Source organism: Cyanistes caeruleus, chromosome 4 (assembly GCF_971803275.1).
Source record: "Cyanistes caeruleus chromosome 4, bCyaCae1.hap1.1, whole genome shotgun sequence".
NCBI lineage: Eukaryota > Metazoa > Chordata > Aves > Passeriformes > Paridae > Cyanistes > Cyanistes caeruleus.
In genome coordinates, this window is record NC_141704.1 from 79,797,175 (window position 1) to 79,817,682 (window position 20,508).

Sequence of the window (20,508 nt, forward strand, 5' to 3'; positions counted from 1 at the left end):
TTTGCACCACCTGGTCAGTGAGGACAGCCCAGACACTGCCCGTGTGAAGTGGCCTGGTTTTATTCAGGCAAATAGGGCTACATTTAATTAAGACCAAAGCTGTATTACAACCACTCATTTACCCCAAAAAAGTAAGAACTCAATCCTGCAAGGCTTACAACACAACAAGGATGTCTCATGAGCTGGGCTCTGCTCTCCCTCCTCCCTGTTAAAACAGAGACCTGAGACAGAGAAGTGCTGCTCTCCTCCCTGCACCTTGGGATCTGTCACTGACACAGCAGCCCTGAACCTGCTGCAGGGTGACATAACAACACCAGACAAGACAATACACTGGTAATTAATTCTTTAAATAGAAACACATCTTCTGAGAAGCAGAGGCAGTGGGAAAGGATGATGAGGACGTAAGAAGAGCCACCACGAGCCAGGGTCATGCACTGCCACAGGAGGCTTTTCAGGGAGTACCAGGACTGTTCCCCTGGGTAGCAGGAGGGTTCCCATGAGTCCCTTTCATCCTCAGCTGACACCTGGGCACTCCCTGTCTCGCTCATGTCCTCTCCTCCCCACATGTGCCCCAGAGCTCTTACAGCCAGGGCGGTGGCAGCAAGAAATGCAACTCCCTCTGCTCAGCCTTTGCTCTGTGGCTCAGCACAGGAGGCAGCATGAGGCTGTTATAATGAATAAGCCACACTGGGTGTATTTTTCTGAGGAAACCAAATGTGTAACCTCTGGAGCGAACAGAGACTAAAATAACTGCTCAGCAGACACAATGACAGTGGTGTCATGTACTACTGACAGCCAGAGAGCCGCTGTAATTGCCATTTATCCTAAGGAAGGGAACTCGAATGAATTAGAAATAACACAGTGTGTACATGCAGCTGCCATAATATAATTTTTCCAGGCAGCCTGGATACCAGCACTGCTGAGTTTATGATGCTTGGAATGGAATTTCAGAATATGAATCCATCTCCAATGCCTCCCCTGTAGAGACTACAAAAATACATTTTTAATCACATCCTAACTAGAGAAGGGCCCGAGATATTCTTGAAGAATTGAAATTTCAGGAAGAAATCACTGAGCTGGGACTTAGAACACCAAGTAGCAGTTATTCTCCCTTATGAACCTTGACAAATCACTTGGCAAGACTTTTCCTTATTTCACTTCTTGTGGTATGCAAATAGGAACAGGGAGGGACAGAGGATGAAAACTCCATGAACCAGACAACACTGAGTTTTTTTCCAGGCTAAGAGGAAGCCCATAAAATTCAATTCCTCTTTTTTTTTTTTTTTTTCATGCAAAGCTACTTTACCTTTTTTTTTTTCTTCTTAAGCTGTGAGTCCTTTTGCCTTGAATTAGCAACAGGAAATGTAGAATTCTAGACTGTTACACTCAGTGTAATACAAGGGAAGTTGTGTTTTAACATAAGGACACGATTCACTTGTGGGGCTCTGTTAATTTTGTGAATTGTAGTGAGTCACCATGAGTGGTTTAGCAAGAGCAACAGATTTTAGAGGCTAAATTACATCATCAGAATCCAGCTGGCCACTGTGCCTTCCCTTTCCTACCAGCACTACCAGTGCCTTTGTTTTTCATTAATTTTTACAGTGTGGTGCTTATATCCAGTGAAGGAGTTTCTCTGTGGGAGTTGGTTTTTATTTTATCCTTGAAAGTAAGAAATGTAAATTAGTTTCTAAAAAAAACAAAAACAAACAACCAAAAAACCCAAAAGAAAACAAAACAAAACCCCCAAAATAACCACAGAAAATTCATTTCTGATTGATTATGCAAAGTCTGAAACATACACTATGGACACAAGTATTACTATAATATTTGCTCTTACTATGAGATAAATTGAGTACTAGTGGAAATAAAAATAAAAGGAAAGGAAATAAAAAATAACAGAGCATGGGAAATCTGATAAACATTGAAGAGACCACTGTTGCTTACATTTCATAGCAAAACCCCGTTACTGTTAGCTACACTCAGCTGGTGTATTTTCAATTTTCCCACACCCAGTGCTAGATCATATCCTCTTTGAAGTCCAGGTGATTTTAGCTTCAAATAATAATATAATACACATACATTAATTACTTCCAATCAATCCAGCTTGAGCAGATGGACTTGAGCTCGGGCCCTACATTTTTGGGGAGTGTCACACCCTACTTGCAGCTGATTTTAGACAAGGACCAAGTGCTGGTCTGCTGTAGGTACTGGGCAAAGTTGCACTGGCTACAGCTGAAGCAAGAATTCCCCACCAGGGATCGATTCTTCACTCTCTGGTGTCCATGGAAAAGCTGTCAAATACCAAATGAGGACCCCTGGAGCATTTGTAATTTTTTTCCTATCTGATTCCTGCCTGTGTAGCCCAGAGTTCCAAGTGGAAGTCAGCCACCAACCCTACTACAGAAAAACCCAAACACTGCCAGTTCATAATCTCTTATCAGGGAACATAAACATGAGGAAACTGTGGGTCCTTTTTGTCTTTTCAAATGAAGAAATGAAGGCAATTAGCATCCAGATTTCTACTGAAGGTGAAATGACCGTCACAGTAGTCAAATGTGCAGTTCTTTGCTTTAATCTGGGTGGTCTTTTCTGGCATGCTGGAGAAGTACCAGCTCCTCATTCCACCATTTGTGCAATGCTTTCCTCAGCAGCATTTCAAACCAAGCTCTGCATTACACTGGGCACAACATTTGAGAAGTATAAATGGCGTGGAAGGTGCTGCTGACAAAATCAATAGGGAAACTGTAACTTAATAATACATTGCATTTCACATGTGGACTGCAAAGCAATGTGAAGAAACTAATTAACTAAGTGTCAACACACTGCCATTAGGGAGCTCAGTGTTATTCTGTATTCTGCACCCTCAGATTTTTCTTAGACCTTTCTTCTTGGTGACAGCCTGTTTTGACACCTGACATCAAAGAGTACTGGAACCTGCTTGGTTTTCCAGGGCTGGGGTTGAATGCCCCAAGCCAACCAGCTGCCTGCTTTAGTTACAGCCTCCAAAGGATCTGACTTCATGCAGCCAGCTCTGAATACACTGACTGTCTCAGGGCTTTGGTCCTCCAGGCCAACCTGAGGTGCTCATGGGTCAATGGGACTAAATCAGGAATGCAACTTGTGGCAAAACTTTACATCAAGAGCGAGCAGCTTCAGAAGATCAGAACACTATGGGACATGAGCAAGAGAGACTTATTCTGCTCAGGGACAGTTTATGGGGACTGTGGATCTCCATGGAGGGGGATATCATATTGAAATCTCCCTGGAAAGCTTGGATCTCCCTTGACAAGGGCACAGAACCTGCTCCCTACTGCACCTCAGGGACAGAGGATCATATAAACACATGGAGCACTATTTAAATGTGCCAGAATTGGGGCTGGGCTGTACTGTGTTATAGCCCATAGCAGAACCAAAACAGGCTGAATTAGCAATATTTTCAGGAGATATAAACTCAGGAGAAGGAAAATAAGCAAGTTTGATATAAAATTGGTTTTTATAGATTTTTCTTTCTTTGTTCCTTTTTTTAAAAGGCTTTTATAAAACTCTGATTGTGAAATCATTCCTGATATCTGCTCTCACTGCCTTGTAGTGAGCTTGGTATACTGAAATGCTGACAATATCCAGTATAATTCAGAACTCACCCCACTGGGAGTACTGATTCAGTATTCATGTCAAGTAAATTTAACACTGATTTCTAATCTCTCTATTGCTGGGAGCAGAGTACAAATTCATAAATTTTAATTTTTATTTTACTTTAGTAAGTGTAATTACCTACAACATTTATAAATTAAAGCACTGTAAGAGAAAGATGCTGGTTTGATCAAAATTCATAACCTGATCCTATTGGGCATTAATCTTATTTCATATTGATCCTTACCAAGAGAGAGATGTTTTTTTTTTTGCTTGAGAGAGAAGTTGCCAGACCCATGGAAAGCTACAGCCCATATTAAACTTGAGTTATTTTTCAAAACAGACAAATATTAAGACCCCTATAACCTCAGAAAGAAATTAAATTTGTGGGGAAAAAAACGTATCTTTTTTTCATGGCAACCACCTGTTTCCTGCAGGCTCAGTGAACTCAATTCCTCCCCAGACTGGCTGTGGTGTTACTACAGAGTTTACCTTCAAATCAAGAGTGTTTCTGGACACCCTCAGCCAGCAAGAACCTCTGGGGTCACTTTGATCCTCCCAGCAGCTCCTTGTTTGCTACCAGACACCTCCTCCTGCCTTGGCTGGGCTTGTGTCTCCTCTGGATGCCAACAGCGTGCAGAATGCCATGGAATAAAGATTTCAGTGAGCTCACTGGGGCATGGCAGCAGCCTGACTCCAAAGAGGAGGTGAGGAATGGAAAAACATCTGTGAAATATCTATGTCTCAACAGATTTCTCAGGTGGGCAGTCAGCACAGGCATGGCAGGTCTCCCTCTGATAGCTGAGCTCACCTGCTTCCACAGCTCACCACAAATGGTGCAGTACCCAGAGCAACTCAGGCCATGATTCCTGTTCCCTGGTTTTACCAGGTTGAAACTCATTGCCTGGACCTTGTGTGCTGCTGCTGGTTTATCAGTAAATGACAGAGATCAATTTTCTAGGCTAAAGAGAGCTGCTTTTGTCTGTGGTTTGGGTTTCATTTGTTACTTTCCTCTGTCTTAAACAAAGGTTTTGCCCTAAGTCTAGAAGTGAAGTATGCAAACTTTAAAAGGCAGAGTTTTGGGACAGGAAAAAGAGAATCCCCCTGTAACCTGACTGCTCAAGGCCAGGGGCACCCTAATCTTCCCCAGGCATGTTGTGACCCTCACCACCAGTAACCACACAGTGAGGAACAGATTGGGTTACCTGACACACAGCTTTCATCAAACACCCACTAAACACATTCTTGCCTCTGTTTCTTCATTCTCTTCCTTGATTTTGCTGTCACTGACAACAAAAATAGATGGCTCATCCTTCAGACTATACTGGCTCAGGACTCCACTGTAGGAATTATGATGTTGCAAGTTATTTCTCAATTTTTTTTATAGATTCAGTTCGTGATTCTGCATAAAACTTTTACACTCAGATTCTCTGTAGTAATTAGGCAGCTGAATATTAGTGACATAGCAAAATTATTCTGTGACTTTGACTGCTTTGTGCCACAGCTCACTCTGACATCTGTATCTTTGCTTAAAGACACCTACAGAAAGATGCAGCCCATGGACCCAGATTACATGTTCCTAACACCTAGGAGATCTTTGCATTATCTCCTCGATCCTTTGTAAAAGCTAGAGCAACCATTAATAATTTTCAATAGTCATAATGGGTTTAATATGATAATGCATGCCCTAATCAAATAAACTCCTCACAGGGGGAGCCTTCCAAAGGCTGAGAAGCCAGAGTGGGATTTATTTTGTTCTGATGGATTTAAAAAAAAAAAAAAATGGTCCCAGCAAAAGAGATAATGAAACCTCTGTCTGTAGAGGGATTAAATTAACTTAATGGACATGCAAACTAAATATGCAGAGATACAATCCTTTCTGAAATGTGGAAAACTGATGATCTTGGAAACTATCCTATCACTTGGAGCACATAACAACCAGCTGAATTGTTGTGGTGCAGAGTGCAGCTGCAGACTCCTTTATGAGGTTTTATTTTGCCTAAAAACTGAGTACAGAAGATTATTATCAGTGCAGAACAAAAGCAGTGGAAGACAATAAACATTCAGAGTTTACTTTTTATGGTTTATGCTTTGGCTCTTAATGCTGTAATGTCAGAAATTAGATTAAATTAGGCACTGGACAGAAGAGGAAAATGGGTTAAGTGTTTAGATAGGCTAAGGGAACAGTGCAGCATCTCATTTAGCAAGAAGTGAATTACCACAGTCATTAATAATGTATGCCTAAGCATTAACATAATGTTCTGTTATTTACTTGCTCCACTCATTGTGAAAATTACTTTAGAAGTCACCCCTGATTTTCTTCGCTTGTGCAAGCACACATTGTGCTTTGTCATGACTCACATCCTTTCCTCCAAAATCTTTGAATATTTTGTTTTGTAAAACAAGGAACTTGCCACAATTTGTGTAAATAAACTTCTGTCTTGCATATAGGCGTGTTTATGCAAAAAGAAATGAAGCGAGGCTGAAAGGAATATGAGAAAGAAAGAAATCTACAGGTGGCATTAGTAACACATTTTCAAAGACCTTGAGAATCAGGAATTATTTGTTGGTATCCTTATATCATAAAAAAAAAATCCAAACCATCTAAACATTTTAGACTCACCAGCTAGCAAGGATTATCATTTCTTAGAGAAGAAATAAGATTGGTAATCCACATACCTAAGGTCACAGATGATGAATCTTCTGCCAAGGTATTTTTGGACCAATTGAGAAAGAAGCTGAGTACAAGCTCATTCTGAAAGAGAATACAAACACTAGAGCTAATATCATATGTTGCACTCTGTTCCTTGTATCATTCCCCTTCAAGAAGCTTGCTGGTAATTTTTAATGCATACATTAGAGTTAGTAATAAAAGAGAGCTTTTCCCCCGTGACCATGAGCTAGGAACCCAGGGAGTGACTTCTGCCCAGGCCCTGGGAGGATGATGATGTCCTTCAGCACTCCCAGGGATGCTGCACTGCTGCCCACCTGGCCCCTTTCTGTCAGCACACTTTGAGACAGCAGTGAGCTGCAGAGATTTGTGCTCCTACTCCATCTCCAGTAGCTCAAGATTTGTATTAGCAGCTGCAAGTACTTTGAGAGAGCAGTCCCTCTGTGAAACAAAGGCAGGAGGCTGTCTTTACTGTGAGCTCTGTAGCCAGCAGGAAACTTGCCCTTGGCACGGGACTGACCCCAAGTACCTGACCCTGTGTGTGCCTCCCTGAGGCTCAGATATTGTGCAAACCTCCCTCCCACGGCAGCTTAATGGATACTCACGCTGAAAAGCTCCATACACAGTCAAATCCTACCAGAAACCCACAGGGAGTGAAAGGCATGATCATATTTCACCATCCTGTTTAAAAGAGTAATCCACCTTATGTACTGCTGTAACTTTTATTTTTATGTACTGACCTGTGCTGCTCTAGTGAACATATATAACAGGTAGTTACATCCAGCTGGAGAGAATTAAAACAATAAACCAAATCCCCAGATTTCAGTATTTTGCAAGGCAATAAAAACTGAATTCTTAAATGGACTCTTATGACTCTGAATCAAAGCTGGACAGTAATTGCATTTTATTAGCTTTTCATAAAGCCATAATTCAGAACGGCCATTCTTTAAGATGGTTAGGATTGTTACACTCATGCTGATGTTACTTGGACTGACACTGTAATGAATGGGTAGGACAAGAGACTTTCAAGATTCCAGCATTAAAATGTCACCATTGTTTTTTTCCAGTCAGTGGAAAATACCATGTCTCTTATCAGCAAGATGTGCTTCATGTAGTATTTGTGTTGTTTCCATTTGACAAGATGTAGCATAATTTGTGCAAGGAAAAAAGAAAAGGAATAGGGTAGTGACAAAAGCAGCTAGTGAGGAGTTAACATGTGGTTACAGCAGACAGAGGAACAGATGTATATGTTCAGTGGAGAGATAAGATTTAGAAATCTGGATTTATTTTAACAGTTGCCTTTCATATTTCACTCTACTGTTTGGAGTTTTTCCTCCCACACTGCTATATTCTTTCAAATAAAAATCAGGGAAAAAATAAAAAAGAAGAAAAGAAAGAAAACCTAACATAATTGTTTTCCTTGAATTGAATGACAGATCCTTAAGTTATTAGCAGTGGACTGCCAATACACCTGTCTGTGCTGAGCACGAGTAATTATTCTCTCATCTGATGAAGACAGCTTTCAGGGGAAAGCCCATACACCTGCCACAGCTTCCAGTAGCTTTAAACAGCAGAGTTATGCCCTAGGGGACCTTCACTCTCTCTTCCAGCACAGCTCCCAAGTGAAGGAAATCTCCAGGGTTGAGAGTATATTTTTGGCAGCCCAGCCTTTATTCGACAGCATGAAAATAAGCAGAGAAACTTAAGTGGCCCTATGAGTTCAAAGACCTTGAGAGAATTAGGCAGGAGGTGGAAATAAAGATACACAGACTGACTTGAAAGAGAAATGAAAAATTCCACACTGAGCAGCATGGCGTTCTTTCTGCTTCCCTCCACCTACTCTTTCTGCAATAAATGGAAATGCAGGAACCAAGAGGTTTGTACATAGTAGGTGCAGAGGTTGTTTTAGGCAATAATTCCAAAATCTCATTCTAAAGGAGAGAATGCTGAAGAAAAGAAGACATTTGGTTTAAGTACAGAAGTGGAATCGTGCAGAGCTTACAACAGGAGTGAACAGGACGGGCATGGACCCTGCTGGTGCCACAGCTGATGGCAAAGCTTTCCTGGCCTGTGGGCCCATCACACTCAGCAGGTCCTGAAGCCTGAGGGGAAGCAGCAAGGCTGATGTTGGGCAGAAGGAATGCAGAAACTTAATGGAAGAGATCAAGTGGCAGGAGCAGATGCAGCAGGTTGTCCAGGGCTAAGTGCTTAAAAAGCAATGGTTGGATGTCTCCTGGGTGTTTGTGGAGATAAGCATTTTGCACACTGTTATTTAAAAGACAGCAATTTTCCCCTGACCTGTGCTAATCTCCCTGCTGCAGGACTCCACCACTTAGATTTCCACCAGAAAATGTGGAAGTGCCTTATTAAGTTCCCCCTTTTTCAGCTGACCTCAAAAAAATGCTCTGAACTTTCAGGTGATTCCTAAACCTGTGAGACCCCAGCTGATGGGGCTGAGGCACAGAATTCAGCCTGCGCCCAAGAACACTGCTAAATAGAAACAGATCTGTCTGAACATATGTATGAGCTGTTTTAAGGTGGAGAGAGCCCATTTCTAACCCAGCAGTTTTTGTTACACAGACGTGACTGTGGGTGAGAATCTCAGAGATGGTCTTGGCAGAAAGGAAGGCACTGAGGATGACCACAAGAACTCACTCACCCTTTTCCCACCTGGAAATTCTTACCTTTAAATCAGCAAATGGAAATTCCCTAAAATACTGCCCACTTGGGGCTTTTAGGAAATCCTCCTATCACTTGTCTTACCATTCTTACCTAACAAGACAGTAATCCTCAATAGGTAATTCTGATATTTTTGCAGTTCACTCAACACATTAGCCCAAAGAGGAGCAGACTGTGTGGTATGTGTGGTCAATCTGGCTAGAACTCACAGACCTTTTTTCAGCCATTTAACTCAAAAGGGACAAATTCCACCTTTACTTGCACTAGGATACCACTGAAATAAAATATTTTCAGCGGCCTTGTGGGGCTGGCACTGCACTACTGCAGCATGGCAGCATTTGTCTGCTGCTCTCCATCAGAGACTAACTAGAAAAACACTCTGCAGTTTGTGAAACACAGCCAGATTTCAAGCCAGATTTAATTTTGATAGAAGGAAAAGCAACCTCCCCTCTGCTTTCTGCTTTCTTTTCAGCTGTGTTAGAGTAGAATTGGGGTCGGAGAACACCCATGTTCCTGTAATACTTTAACAGGATGGAGAATCAGCAGGAAAGAAAGAAACCAGAAAAAAGCTGACCTTGCTGCAGCTGTTATAACTTCAGGAAAGGACAGGAAAAGAGAGAGGACTTTGAACCCTCCCCATTTTGGCTCTGCTGGATGCCTTGCCACAGGAACACAGGAGTGGTGGGAGTTTAAGGGACCTACAAACCCTGGGAGCACTTTGTTCCCCCACGTTATGTAGCCCCATACAGGCACGTGGGAGCCTTTTTCCTCCTCTCTGCAAATCCCAAGGAGCACTAGTGAATAAAACAGAAATGAAATATGGGAAGCTCTTATCAAATTGATTACTTTTACAGTGTAAAACATTAGTCACCCTAGAACAATGCTGTGGTCCTGGTTTTTACTGTGTGTTTGAAGATGAGTGAACATAATTTACAATCATTTTCATTTACATCCTCTTTAAAGTCCTCTTACAAAGCCTATAAGTCACTATAAAGCTGTTTATAGAACCTATCCACAGCTGAAACACCATCACTGTTTGCTTACCTGCCTGCACAAGGTTTATCTTCACCTCTAAAGTCCTCAGTTAATTTGGATACTTAGGAAATCTTTATAGACTCAAACTCCAAAGGACATTTTGTTTGTTTTAGGTTTTTTTTTTACTGAATAATCTGCTGTACAGCTGCACTTACTATTGTGTTTGACACCAAACTTAATTAATAGGGCCTTACCCTGCTCTGTGTCTCCAGGCAGTGCAAAACCTGCCCAAAATACAGTCAAAAAATGACAAGCCACTAGGGCAGCCCTAATTTGTGTCATGAGATTTGGGCTGCAGTCTCCATCCAGCCCATCACTCAGTTGGAGTTGAGTGAAACAGAGAAAAATTACAATGGTCAGCAGCTGTCTTTTGTCACAGACTCACTTTATGCTTTGGGAACATATATTTTTGTCCTCTTCCATGTTGTCAGCCTTCAGTTCAGTATTTCTGGGTGCTTCACCTCTTATTGGTGATGTAACTTGGTTGTTTTACCATTCAACAGAGCAAAACTCAAAGAAGCAAACTCAAAACTCTGAAGACTGTTGAGAATTTTGCCCTGCAGATCTAAAGAACTCAGGTATTTCAGTGTATGCAGATGATGAGTCAGTCAGCAGTGGTGCAGAGGGCCCAGAACTAAAGATTCTTTTGCTGTGATCAGAAATATTGACACTGGTTTGGGACAAGTAGAATGAAATTTAAAATCAAACAAAAAATGGTGCTGAAAGCTGTTCTGCATCCTGTCCTAATAGACTCAGTAGGACAAGGAAGGTGCATCAACTTCTGCATGGTAGTGATTGATGTAATGAATACAGCTTGTTCAGGAACACAGTCTGGTAAAGGAGTTATTTATAACCATGCTAACCTGAATTTAAGAAAGGACTCCTATTCTAGGCAGTTCTTCAATAAAAGTAACTAAGTGAGGCTTATGCTTGAAATTACAGACTTTTTTTTTTTAAAAAAAAGCCTTGAACAGGGATGGACATGAGCATATTTAAGAATTTAAACTGGTCCAAGATGAATATTTCCATCAACTGATGTTTCTGCATTTACTGGATCTGGCACTAAAATTCAGAGACAGAGGAAGAAAAAATTTCTGTTCATTAAAGAAAGGTTTGAAGAAACATTCAGCTCCATTTGAGCTCCAGTGCAAATAAGAAGGCAGCGGTTTTCCACCTCTCCTCCTTTGTTCCAACCATTTAGCAGAAAAGATCAGTGACATTCTGGCTTACTCTTAATTATAATAAAATTTTCATAATCAGAACTTAGTCTGGACTAAAAAGCTTGCATTTATGGCATGACTGAAGAAGGAATTTGGATGTAATTTGATTCTTTCTTCATTTCTAGGATTTATAATTACTTGATTGGTAGAACCAAGCATGTATTCAGTCCTGTGTGGACTGGACTAAATTATTCAGAGCAGAAAACGGTGCCTAGTCATTTAGGGTAATGTGTTTACAGTGATTACAAGTGTTACAAGGGTGTTTTATAACAAAATAAAAGCTATTCTCCCTATCTCAGACAATACTCCAGACTACTACAGCTACAATATATTACAGCTACAATTCAGCATAAAGAAATGACTGTAGCAAGGAAGTAAAAGGAATCTTGATCTACAGGCAACTGATCTTCCTAGATTTCATCACATATTTATGAATTAATTATTTATTCCTACATAGTTTTATTATTTCATAGGAATGACAGTTTGATAATTCTTGAGAGCTGACAACTCACTAAATGGTTTGAGCCAGGCTCCTTAACATTTCGAGGACAAATTTGACTTCAGAGTTGTCATAGGCATGAAAAGGGACAAAATAATTGCATTTATTTTTATCAAGAAAGCCTCATAGCTTGGCTTTCTGCTCAGACTAAAGCCAAGATGACACCACAATATTTTTAAAAGAGTCATACCAAAGTGAAAAGTAAAAAGAAGGGAGTACAAAGGAAATTACCCACCAACTGGTCTCCTTGTTCTAAGTGGGTCAGAACACGTCACTATTTTCTAAATTTCTCCCACCTCCCAGCAGGAGAAGCATAGTGAATTGAAAATCACGATTCAGTGTTTATGGAGTATCAATAACTCTAAAGAACTGCAGGTTGGCTGCATGGGGGTAAGAAAGATGATTTCCCACGTGCAGCAACACTTCACGGATGGAAACAATCTGCTCTTTCCTCTGTTTGTTATCCCTTGCCCTCCAAGTCCAGCACACCAGCAGCAGCACAGCCCTCACAGGTACAAAAATGGCTTTCTTCTCATGGTTCCAGTATTTCTCCAGGCCGTACCAACCTGGAAAGTTGTCCCCCTGAGCTCATTCGGAGCCACGGCAGTGGCTGTCCCTGAGCAGATCCAGTTCCCTCTGAATTCCTCAGCCATGGGTGAGCTCCAGGGCTGGGAGGTTGTCCCCAGCTCCAGGGCTGTGTCTGCAGGCCCACAGAGGCAGAGGGAAGGACACTGGGAAGCTCATGGCAGCAGGAAGGACACTGGGAAATTCAGGGCAGGAGGAAGGACACTGGGAAGCCCATGGCAGGAAGAAGGACACTGGGAAGTTCATGGCAGGGGGAAGGACACTGGGAGATTCAGGGCAGGAGGAAGGACACTGGGAAATTCAGGGCAGGAAGAAGGACACTGGGAAGTTCATGGCAGGGGGAAGGACACTGGGAAGTTCATGGCAGGGGGAAGGACACTGGGAAATTCAGGGCAGGAAGAAGGACACTGGGAAGTTCATGGCAGCAGGAAGGACACTGGGAAGCCCATGGCAGGAAGAAGGACACTGGGAAGCCCATGGCCATGCAACCTGCTCTGGCTGAGTGCTACCCCACGGAGCAGGAGGCACAACAGAGCTTCTTTTCGCGACCAGGAAATGTTCTTACGACTATCCCAGCAGTGGAATTTTTCGGCTGCAGATTAGGCTTCTGCACAGCAGTGCTTGGCCCAAATGGAAAATCCATGTACCTTCCAGCAGTTCAGAGCACAGCAGAGGACACTGAGCTCTTCATTTCTAGGTCAGGGCTTAGATCAGCTTTTCCTCAGCTGTGTAATGGTGCTAATGTAGAATAAACGCGTGGCCCTGATGTGAGGGTCAGAAAGGAATCACAGAATCCTTAGGGTTGGAAGGGACCTCTGGAGATCATCAGCCACAGCTGATGATCAGAACATGTCCAGGTGATCAGAACATCACAGCAGGTGATGCAGAGCATGTCCAGGAGAGCTCAGAATGTCTCCAGGGAGGGAGACTCCATGACCCTCAGTTCAGTGCTCTGCCACCCCCAGTGTAAGAAAGTCCTTCCTCATGCTGAGGTGAAACTTCTTGTGTTTTATTTGCACAACCATCTTCCCAGGCTGGAGCAGATTTTTTGGCAGTGTCAGTCAAAGGAGCCAAGCACCCAAGTCAGCTGTTCATACAAATTAAGTGTAACTCAGGGAGACAAAAAAGATTTTTATCCTCTTTGGAGATCTTCTCAGTTTCAACTCAGGGCTTAGAATTTGTATTCATATTAATAAGAATACCCCTGTTTGTTTTGCATATGGACAATTTCCTCTTTAATCTCCATTACAAAGTCACAGCTGGGAAAGTTATATAGTTAGGCAGCAAACATTTTTTCTTTTTCCCCCTCCTGCAAGATGTTTGAGATTTTGGAGAACAAACATCCTGTCATACAAACATCTTTGTCTGTCCCTGCCATGAAAGCAAAGCAGCCCCAGTTTGTGCTGTGGCCCTGAGGCCATGGGACATGACAGGGCTCACCTGGCAGAGGCCCAGGCTGTGCTGCAGAACGTGCCAGCAGTGAAACAGCTCGCTCAGCCATGAGCTCGTGCCTTGGCTCACTGCAATTTCCTGAGCCTCTCTGTCAGCCTGGGGTCTAGTATAAAACACCACTTTTTCCCTCCCTGACTGCTTTCCTGACAGGAAAAGCTCACTGGGATGCTCCTTTCTCTCAGACCCTGGTGTCACTGTCAGTGATTGACCGTTCAGCTTCTGAAGTGATGCAGCATGATGATTTTACATCTTCCCAGGGTGTCTGTAGCCCCTTTGCTGCTCTCAACCCTGGATTTTGTGCTGCTTCAGACAATGAAAAGTCAATGTTTGTTACCATTTTGGTTTTCCATTATCAATCAGGAGGAAAACCTGAAACCTCAGAGAACAATAATGAATAATAAATGAGAAAACACCAATTTTAATGGACACAGTGCATCATTCTGATATTATTGAAACATTCTGGGTTAGGCTTTATGTTTGCAAAACTATTTCTTCTACCTGTTAAATACAATTTGAACAGGGTACTTCTGGGCTGAAAGAATGGAACTTTTCATTTAACAACTGTCAAAATCAGACTTTTCAATATTTCAAAGCTTACTTCTTTTTTTAGACATTACATTCCTCAGAACCTACTCCTTACTGTCAAAAATTCAGTGAATCACTACTTTTCGATGGCAGCAAAGGAAGAAAAGTTTTACTGAAAAATGCCCTGCCAGGTTTAATAAACTATTTCTCAGTCATACTTGTCTTTGTCTTAAGTTTTGATGAATGTTGCAATGGCTCCATCCCAAAATGCATCATTAGAAAATGTGTCACTTATGTATTTTTTTTTTTGTTTTTTTGTTTTTCAAAACAGGCAGTGGAAAATTTCCTGAACCTTTTTGGTAAAATGCTGCTAGAAATCATGTGCAAATAAAAGAAATACTGGAAATGCTCACATTAGCCAGTTTCCTGGGGCCACTTAATAGCTGCTTCAGATAGAGGTTCAAATCCTTCACTCTTTTATGTTCGAGGTCCGTAAAAGGTAAATGCCACGAGTGGGGAAACCTGCAAAAGAAGAATATTCCTAAGCAGAATTCTTGTACTGTATTTGCTGAAAATATTTCCAGCTCTACTTAACAGAAGAAAGCCAAGACTTCCTAAGAGGTTTTGCAGGTAAGGGAAGGAATGTTTACAGTGTAAGCTTACAGGTCACATTACAGTCACTCACCTTCTTCTAATAATTTGCTGGTAAATTGTCTCATACTGAAGCACTTTTTCTCTCTAAATAATTAATTTAAAAGTAAGTAAATAAACAGAGAAATCCTAAAAGGCACTTCTTTGCATTTTATGGGCTCTAAATATAGCTAAGTAACTGGTCTCTGATGATGCCAAGAAAACACTGCCTTTTTGCACAACAGATCTCTGATCTCAGCCCAGAGCTGACATATCCTTACCACAGAACATTGAGCACCAAAGCCTTACAGCAACAATGTGACATTTGATGAATATATCATTGCTTGCATTTTTACCTCAGCTATTTAGAGTGGAGATAAGGTTTTCAGAGTAGAGTCCTGATCCCATATCTAATTTCAGGTACTGCATAACTAAAATAATATATGAAAACAAATGGTCATCACACTAACAAAATCAATCCCCCCAAAAAAAGCTATAACAATAAAAATAGCAAAAGTAATGTTCTTGCCGAGTTTTTATTAAGATTAATTTAATTTTGTGTTAGTAAATAAATTACACATGCATAGAATGGCCTTATGTCAATTTTCAAATACTTTGGTGGCTGAAAATGTCAAAACCTCCCATTTTTTCACTTGAATCATCTTTGCATTTTAGAGACAATGCATATTAGATGAGTCAAAAGGTTAGAGTTTTAACAACACACATAATCAATTTGTATTAACCTTGCCCTGGCAAAGGGTATTTATCTCCCAGGCTGAAGGAGCATTAGAAAAACTCTCTGGGTTAAATTGCACATAATGGGTTTTGTGATACGGATTGCTAATAGCAGGATGCATAATTAACATTATGCTTTATGTCCTCTAATGCATGAGACAGAGAGAGGTGGAAGTTTTGATCTGGTTGTATTTCATGTCCCTCCACCACCACTGTAAATACTCAAGCGTGTCTTGTTTACAAACCTCTTTTTTTGCTTCTGCTATGAGCTTTTTTATCCACTGGACCTCAACAGGTGCCTGTAGGGTTCAGACAAAGGATCTGTGTAGTTTGTGATACACTGGAAAGGGACACTTGGCCAGCCTTTAGGAATGCAGCTGCAAAATCCCATAGGGAAAAGCTCAGCGCTGGTGTGGCTTAGCCTGCGATTAAACCAGCCAGGGACCAGCTGCCACCAGCGTGCTGCAGAGATGTAGGGACTTCTGGTGATTCCTGCCCATCAACTGGAGGATCAGGGCTCAGTTAGGGGCTGCACAGATGGATGGGAAGAGGTGAATCCTCCCTGGCAAAACCACAGCGGCAGGACACAGAAGGAGGAGGGAAAAGTGACACGACCCTGGTTCACGACACAGACAGAAATAGAGCCCAGGTCATCTGGCACACAGAGACAGCCTGTGAGTGCTCTGGGCTCCTCTGGGGCACAAAAGGACTTCTTTCAAGGGGTGGAAGCAGCCTAAAATGAGTTAGTCTGTGTGACACAACAAGAGGGCTTTGGCTGGCCCTCAGAAGATGCATCCAAAGCACAGTGGCCAAACAGAGGACAGAGGAGCTGCTGATTGATTGCACCAATAACTGCTGGAGTGAAGGACAACATGAACTGAACCCTTCTTTTAAAGGCCTTTGTGCTTTTGATGGATTGTGTCTGTGGCATTGCCCTTGTGTTAGGAAAGGTGAACTTCCCATTCTTTGCATCTACTTGAAATGGATCAGAAAAATATAAACTTGCAGATGTGCTGCACAGCACGTTGCATTTCCTACTTGTCTGAACGTTGTTCTGTGTATAAAATATGTCCCCTTCCTGCTTTGTTGGGTGAAAAGATTTTTGGCATTTTACAAAACAGATATTAAACACAATTAATACCCTCTCAGAAATCAAATGAGAAGGGTGGTGCGGGAGTGCGAGGGCTTGCTTAGGGCAACTGTGTTTCTAACTTTTAAATATGGGCTGAACATATGCATTGGACATATCAATAGCAAAATTTCGGATTCTGAGAACTCTGAGCTTTTGCCATTTATTTCTTACAATAGACTCAGTATTTAGCACTTGTATGAAGCGCTCTCATATTTCATTGTTTTCACCTAATGAGACATGAATATGTACAATTTCACAGAATCATTACAAAGCAGAAACCAAGTCCTTTCTGCGAGCATTTCCAATTATTCTAGCAATATCAAACATTTAATTTTTTTTAATCAGACATTTTAAAAATGATTTTGTGATTACATTGCGGAACAAGGCTTTTTCCTTCCTTTGAAGCATCTGGCATCAGCCAGAGTTGGTGCTTTGTAGCACACAGGCAGACTAATGGTCTGATATGGCATGGCAGTTTCAGTAATAACTTCCTATAAAGAAATAATTAGGTTTTTATTATTAGAATAAAATCTGGGATACATGAAAAACCTCAAATTAATGAAGTTCTGTTAGAACAGAACGCAAAATTTTAACACTGAAAAACGTGCCTATCAAAAACCATCATAAAATGAATTGTTTTAACACAATTTTAGGGAGAGGTCCTGCAGTGACAGGATACTGCTGGGACTGAATTATGGCAATAAAGCACTGGAGCTCCTAGAGACAGCTTCAGTATACACAGATTAACCCTCTGTGAGTTCTGAAGTGCTCTTTAGCAGTGAAAATGTTGCAAAGGATTTTATTAGAGGTAGATTTTTCTGAAAAATGACTAGTATTATTTTTGAAATCCGCTAAAGCGTTTCTGAGGTTTGTGTGTTTCTGAAGAAAAATGTATTTCCTTTCAAAGGGCTCTGCTCACCACAGGAAAAATTCATAAACAGGTACTTGTTAAATATTTCATTTTACAACCTAATGGTTAGCCTGCAAGTATCTCCAAATCAAAAACACGATTCATGCAATTTCAGTATTTGTTTAGTGAAATTTCAGTTCTCACCAGCTGCTGCAAACCAGTTCATGTGAGAAAGCCATAATGAATCAAATAGGAGTCAATAAAACCCCCTCAGGCAGGAGACAGAGTCTCTGGAATTAACTAATCTTAAACCATATTTTTCAGATTGCTTCTCACGAGCTTGGGGGAACATCAGCTCTGGATCTGAAATTCATGGACTTTTAGTTCAAAGCATGTTGTTTGTGACTATTTACTTCATGTCAAATCCAAAGGCCTTTTTCAAGCCTTGAATCTCAGCTTGGTTCAAGTAAGCTGCTTGTATTTTAAGCCAGCTTTTGTTTTTTTTGTAGATTGAGCTTGAAGAAGGGCTTGTACCAGGTGAGTCAGAAGGACTTTGTACTCACTGATGTATGCAGTATAATGTATATGATATATGTAGAAAAAAATAACTCCACTTGTGGTTTTAAAGGCACGGACAATCATTACATAAGGTAAAGCTGGTTTATATAAGGCAGAAAAAAAACATGGGACTCACTACCCCAGGAAACTGTGAAGAAATAACATTCAGAAAATGAAAAGCAGGAATGGACATGCACATGGATACACAGTAATATTCAGAATTATTGCAACTAATGGCAGCAGATTTTTCAAAAGATAATAAACCAAAGGATGTGAGGTACAAAGTATTGGGGACAGGACAGTACATAAGATTATTGTACATTTCTCAGCTGGGGGTATGTGCATCATGCTGTAAAAATGTTCACCATGGTGCTAGAGTCAGAGATTTCTCTTCTGACCCACTGCAAACTTTCCTACATTGCTTCAACACACAGATCTTGCCATAAGTTTTGATAAATATCATCAAGAAAATAAAAACTATTAAAGGCGCCTTTAATGAAGTCAACACCACTTACCCTTTAATTTCAGGAGTAGTTTTGTCAGACCCAAGCTGTTCCCCTTTTCTCCTCCCATTAAAAAAGGAACAATAAAATATAAAACCTAGACTGCCACAATGGTCTGTGATTCAGTTTCCTCTTGGGCTGAACAGAGGGTTTGATAGAATATGTTGCTCTGCCTTTGTGTTTCTAAAAATACATCTGCCATGAATATTCTCACAGATTTATCTGAGCACAGAAGAGAGAACCACTTAACAGCAGAATAACATTCACTAATATGCTGCCTTACTCTGGGAGGGCATGAGATGGGAATTGCTTCTGGAGGTGGCTGTGAAGTTCTGAGAACTGGCTGAACGATTTTTCCACGAAGGTGACCACATTGCAGGTTTGCACCACCTGGATGAGATATACCTGTGTTGGGGAAAAAAGGAGAGGCAGAGGAATGACCAGAGATCCAAATTAAAAAAAGAAAAAAAATGTACAAGAGAATAAGAGAATATACAGGGTGATTTTAACAAAGAAAAACCTTCCTTTAATGTAGTGCCAAGTGCCAGAGAATCCAGTTTGTAATTCACAATGTTTGCTGCACGGAAAGAGAAACTTGCCTGGGTAGCATACAACTCAAACACTGAAAGATCACTGCAGTGTGTGAAAACTAATAGTGCACCATTAAAGCATCATATAACAGCCTCCAATTTCTATTAGGCTTCCTAATTTTGTGCCATGCTTTCCTTCTGGATGCTTTAATTAGCTCTTGATTTATTTTTCACTATAGGGAATGAACAGTACTCCTTAATGGCTCCCTGCAAATATCTGTCTGCCTGGTGTTTTTGCTCTCTGATAGCTCACTGCTTATGGCACCACTATTCATCCCATGATGCCTTTAATGTGGCACAAGCACATCTTCTATAAATGAAGAGGGAGAGCACATAAGTTTTTGAAGGAGTCATTAAAGATCCAGGCAAATGAGGGCAAGCAAGGAACACGGTACATACGGAGTCAGGCTTTCTGCTGAACCCCAAAACGGTGGCCCTTGCGATCGACCTCTCTGTGTCCAGCATCATCCACTCCTGGGGGACAGGCTCTGCAGCTGGAGGCTTTGCAGAGCTCCCCACTGACATCTGCACAAGCGTGTGGATCAGGTTATTGAGTTTGACAGGAAAGCACTCCAAACTTTCCTTTATTTTCCTGAAGAATGAACAAACACAAGAGGCGCTATTTATGCATTTTTTTGTTTTCCGCTCCTTGACCCCTCTTTTTATGGATACAAGTCCAAAAAATCCCAAATTCTGAAGACTACCTCACACACACACACACACACACACACACACACACACACACGTATCAGTCACTGCTATTTGCACTGCAGCACATCCAGCCCCTGAGCTCTGCTGCTTAAAGGAGCGTTCTTGCCACAACCTGCCTCAAGGCTTAGCTCGGAGCAGCTATTCCTCATGAGCTGGATACCAGCCTTCTTTCAGGCATCAGGGACAAGCAGAACATTTCCATGTGTGTTTTGAGGAGTCCCAGGGTTGAACAGCACATGTTCATTTTGCCAAGCAGGAGAGAAGGCGCTAGTTATGATTATATTTATTTTTGGTTACACTAACCTCACATGGGCTTACACGTGTTTGCGCAGGGCTCTTGGATTCAATTTGTGATTTAGCTGAGCAGGATGTGTTGCTAAATCCTCCACCTAGTTCTTAAAAGCTCTCTCCCCGTGGAACTGCTTAAGATGAATTTTTTTTTTAAAAAGAGAGAGAGAAAATTTCTCCTGGTATCTCACTCCATCTCATCCCTGTGCAAGGGG

General features: G+C 41.4%; 1 protein-coding gene across 3 annotated transcripts in view; it reads right to left on the minus strand.

Annotated features, from left to right (window-relative positions):
* Positions 1–20,508, minus strand: part of PIK3C2G (phosphatidylinositol-4-phosphate 3-kinase catalytic subunit type 2 gamma) — a 250,762-nt gene that overhangs the window by 20,825 nt on the left and 209,429 nt on the right. For all 3 annotated transcript variants that reach the window (XM_086885512.1, XM_086885513.1, XM_086885515.1), the window contains 4 exons: positions 19,694–19,886; positions 18,988–19,109; positions 14,710–14,818; positions 6,310–6,385 (listed from right to left, as the gene is read on the minus strand). In XM_086885512.1, coding sequence (XP_086741638.1) covers positions 6,310–6,385; positions 14,710–14,818; positions 18,988–19,109; positions 19,694–19,886 — 500 coding nt within the window. The remainder of the gene's footprint in view (positions 1–6,309; positions 6,386–14,709; positions 14,819–18,987; positions 19,110–19,693; positions 19,887–20,508) is intronic.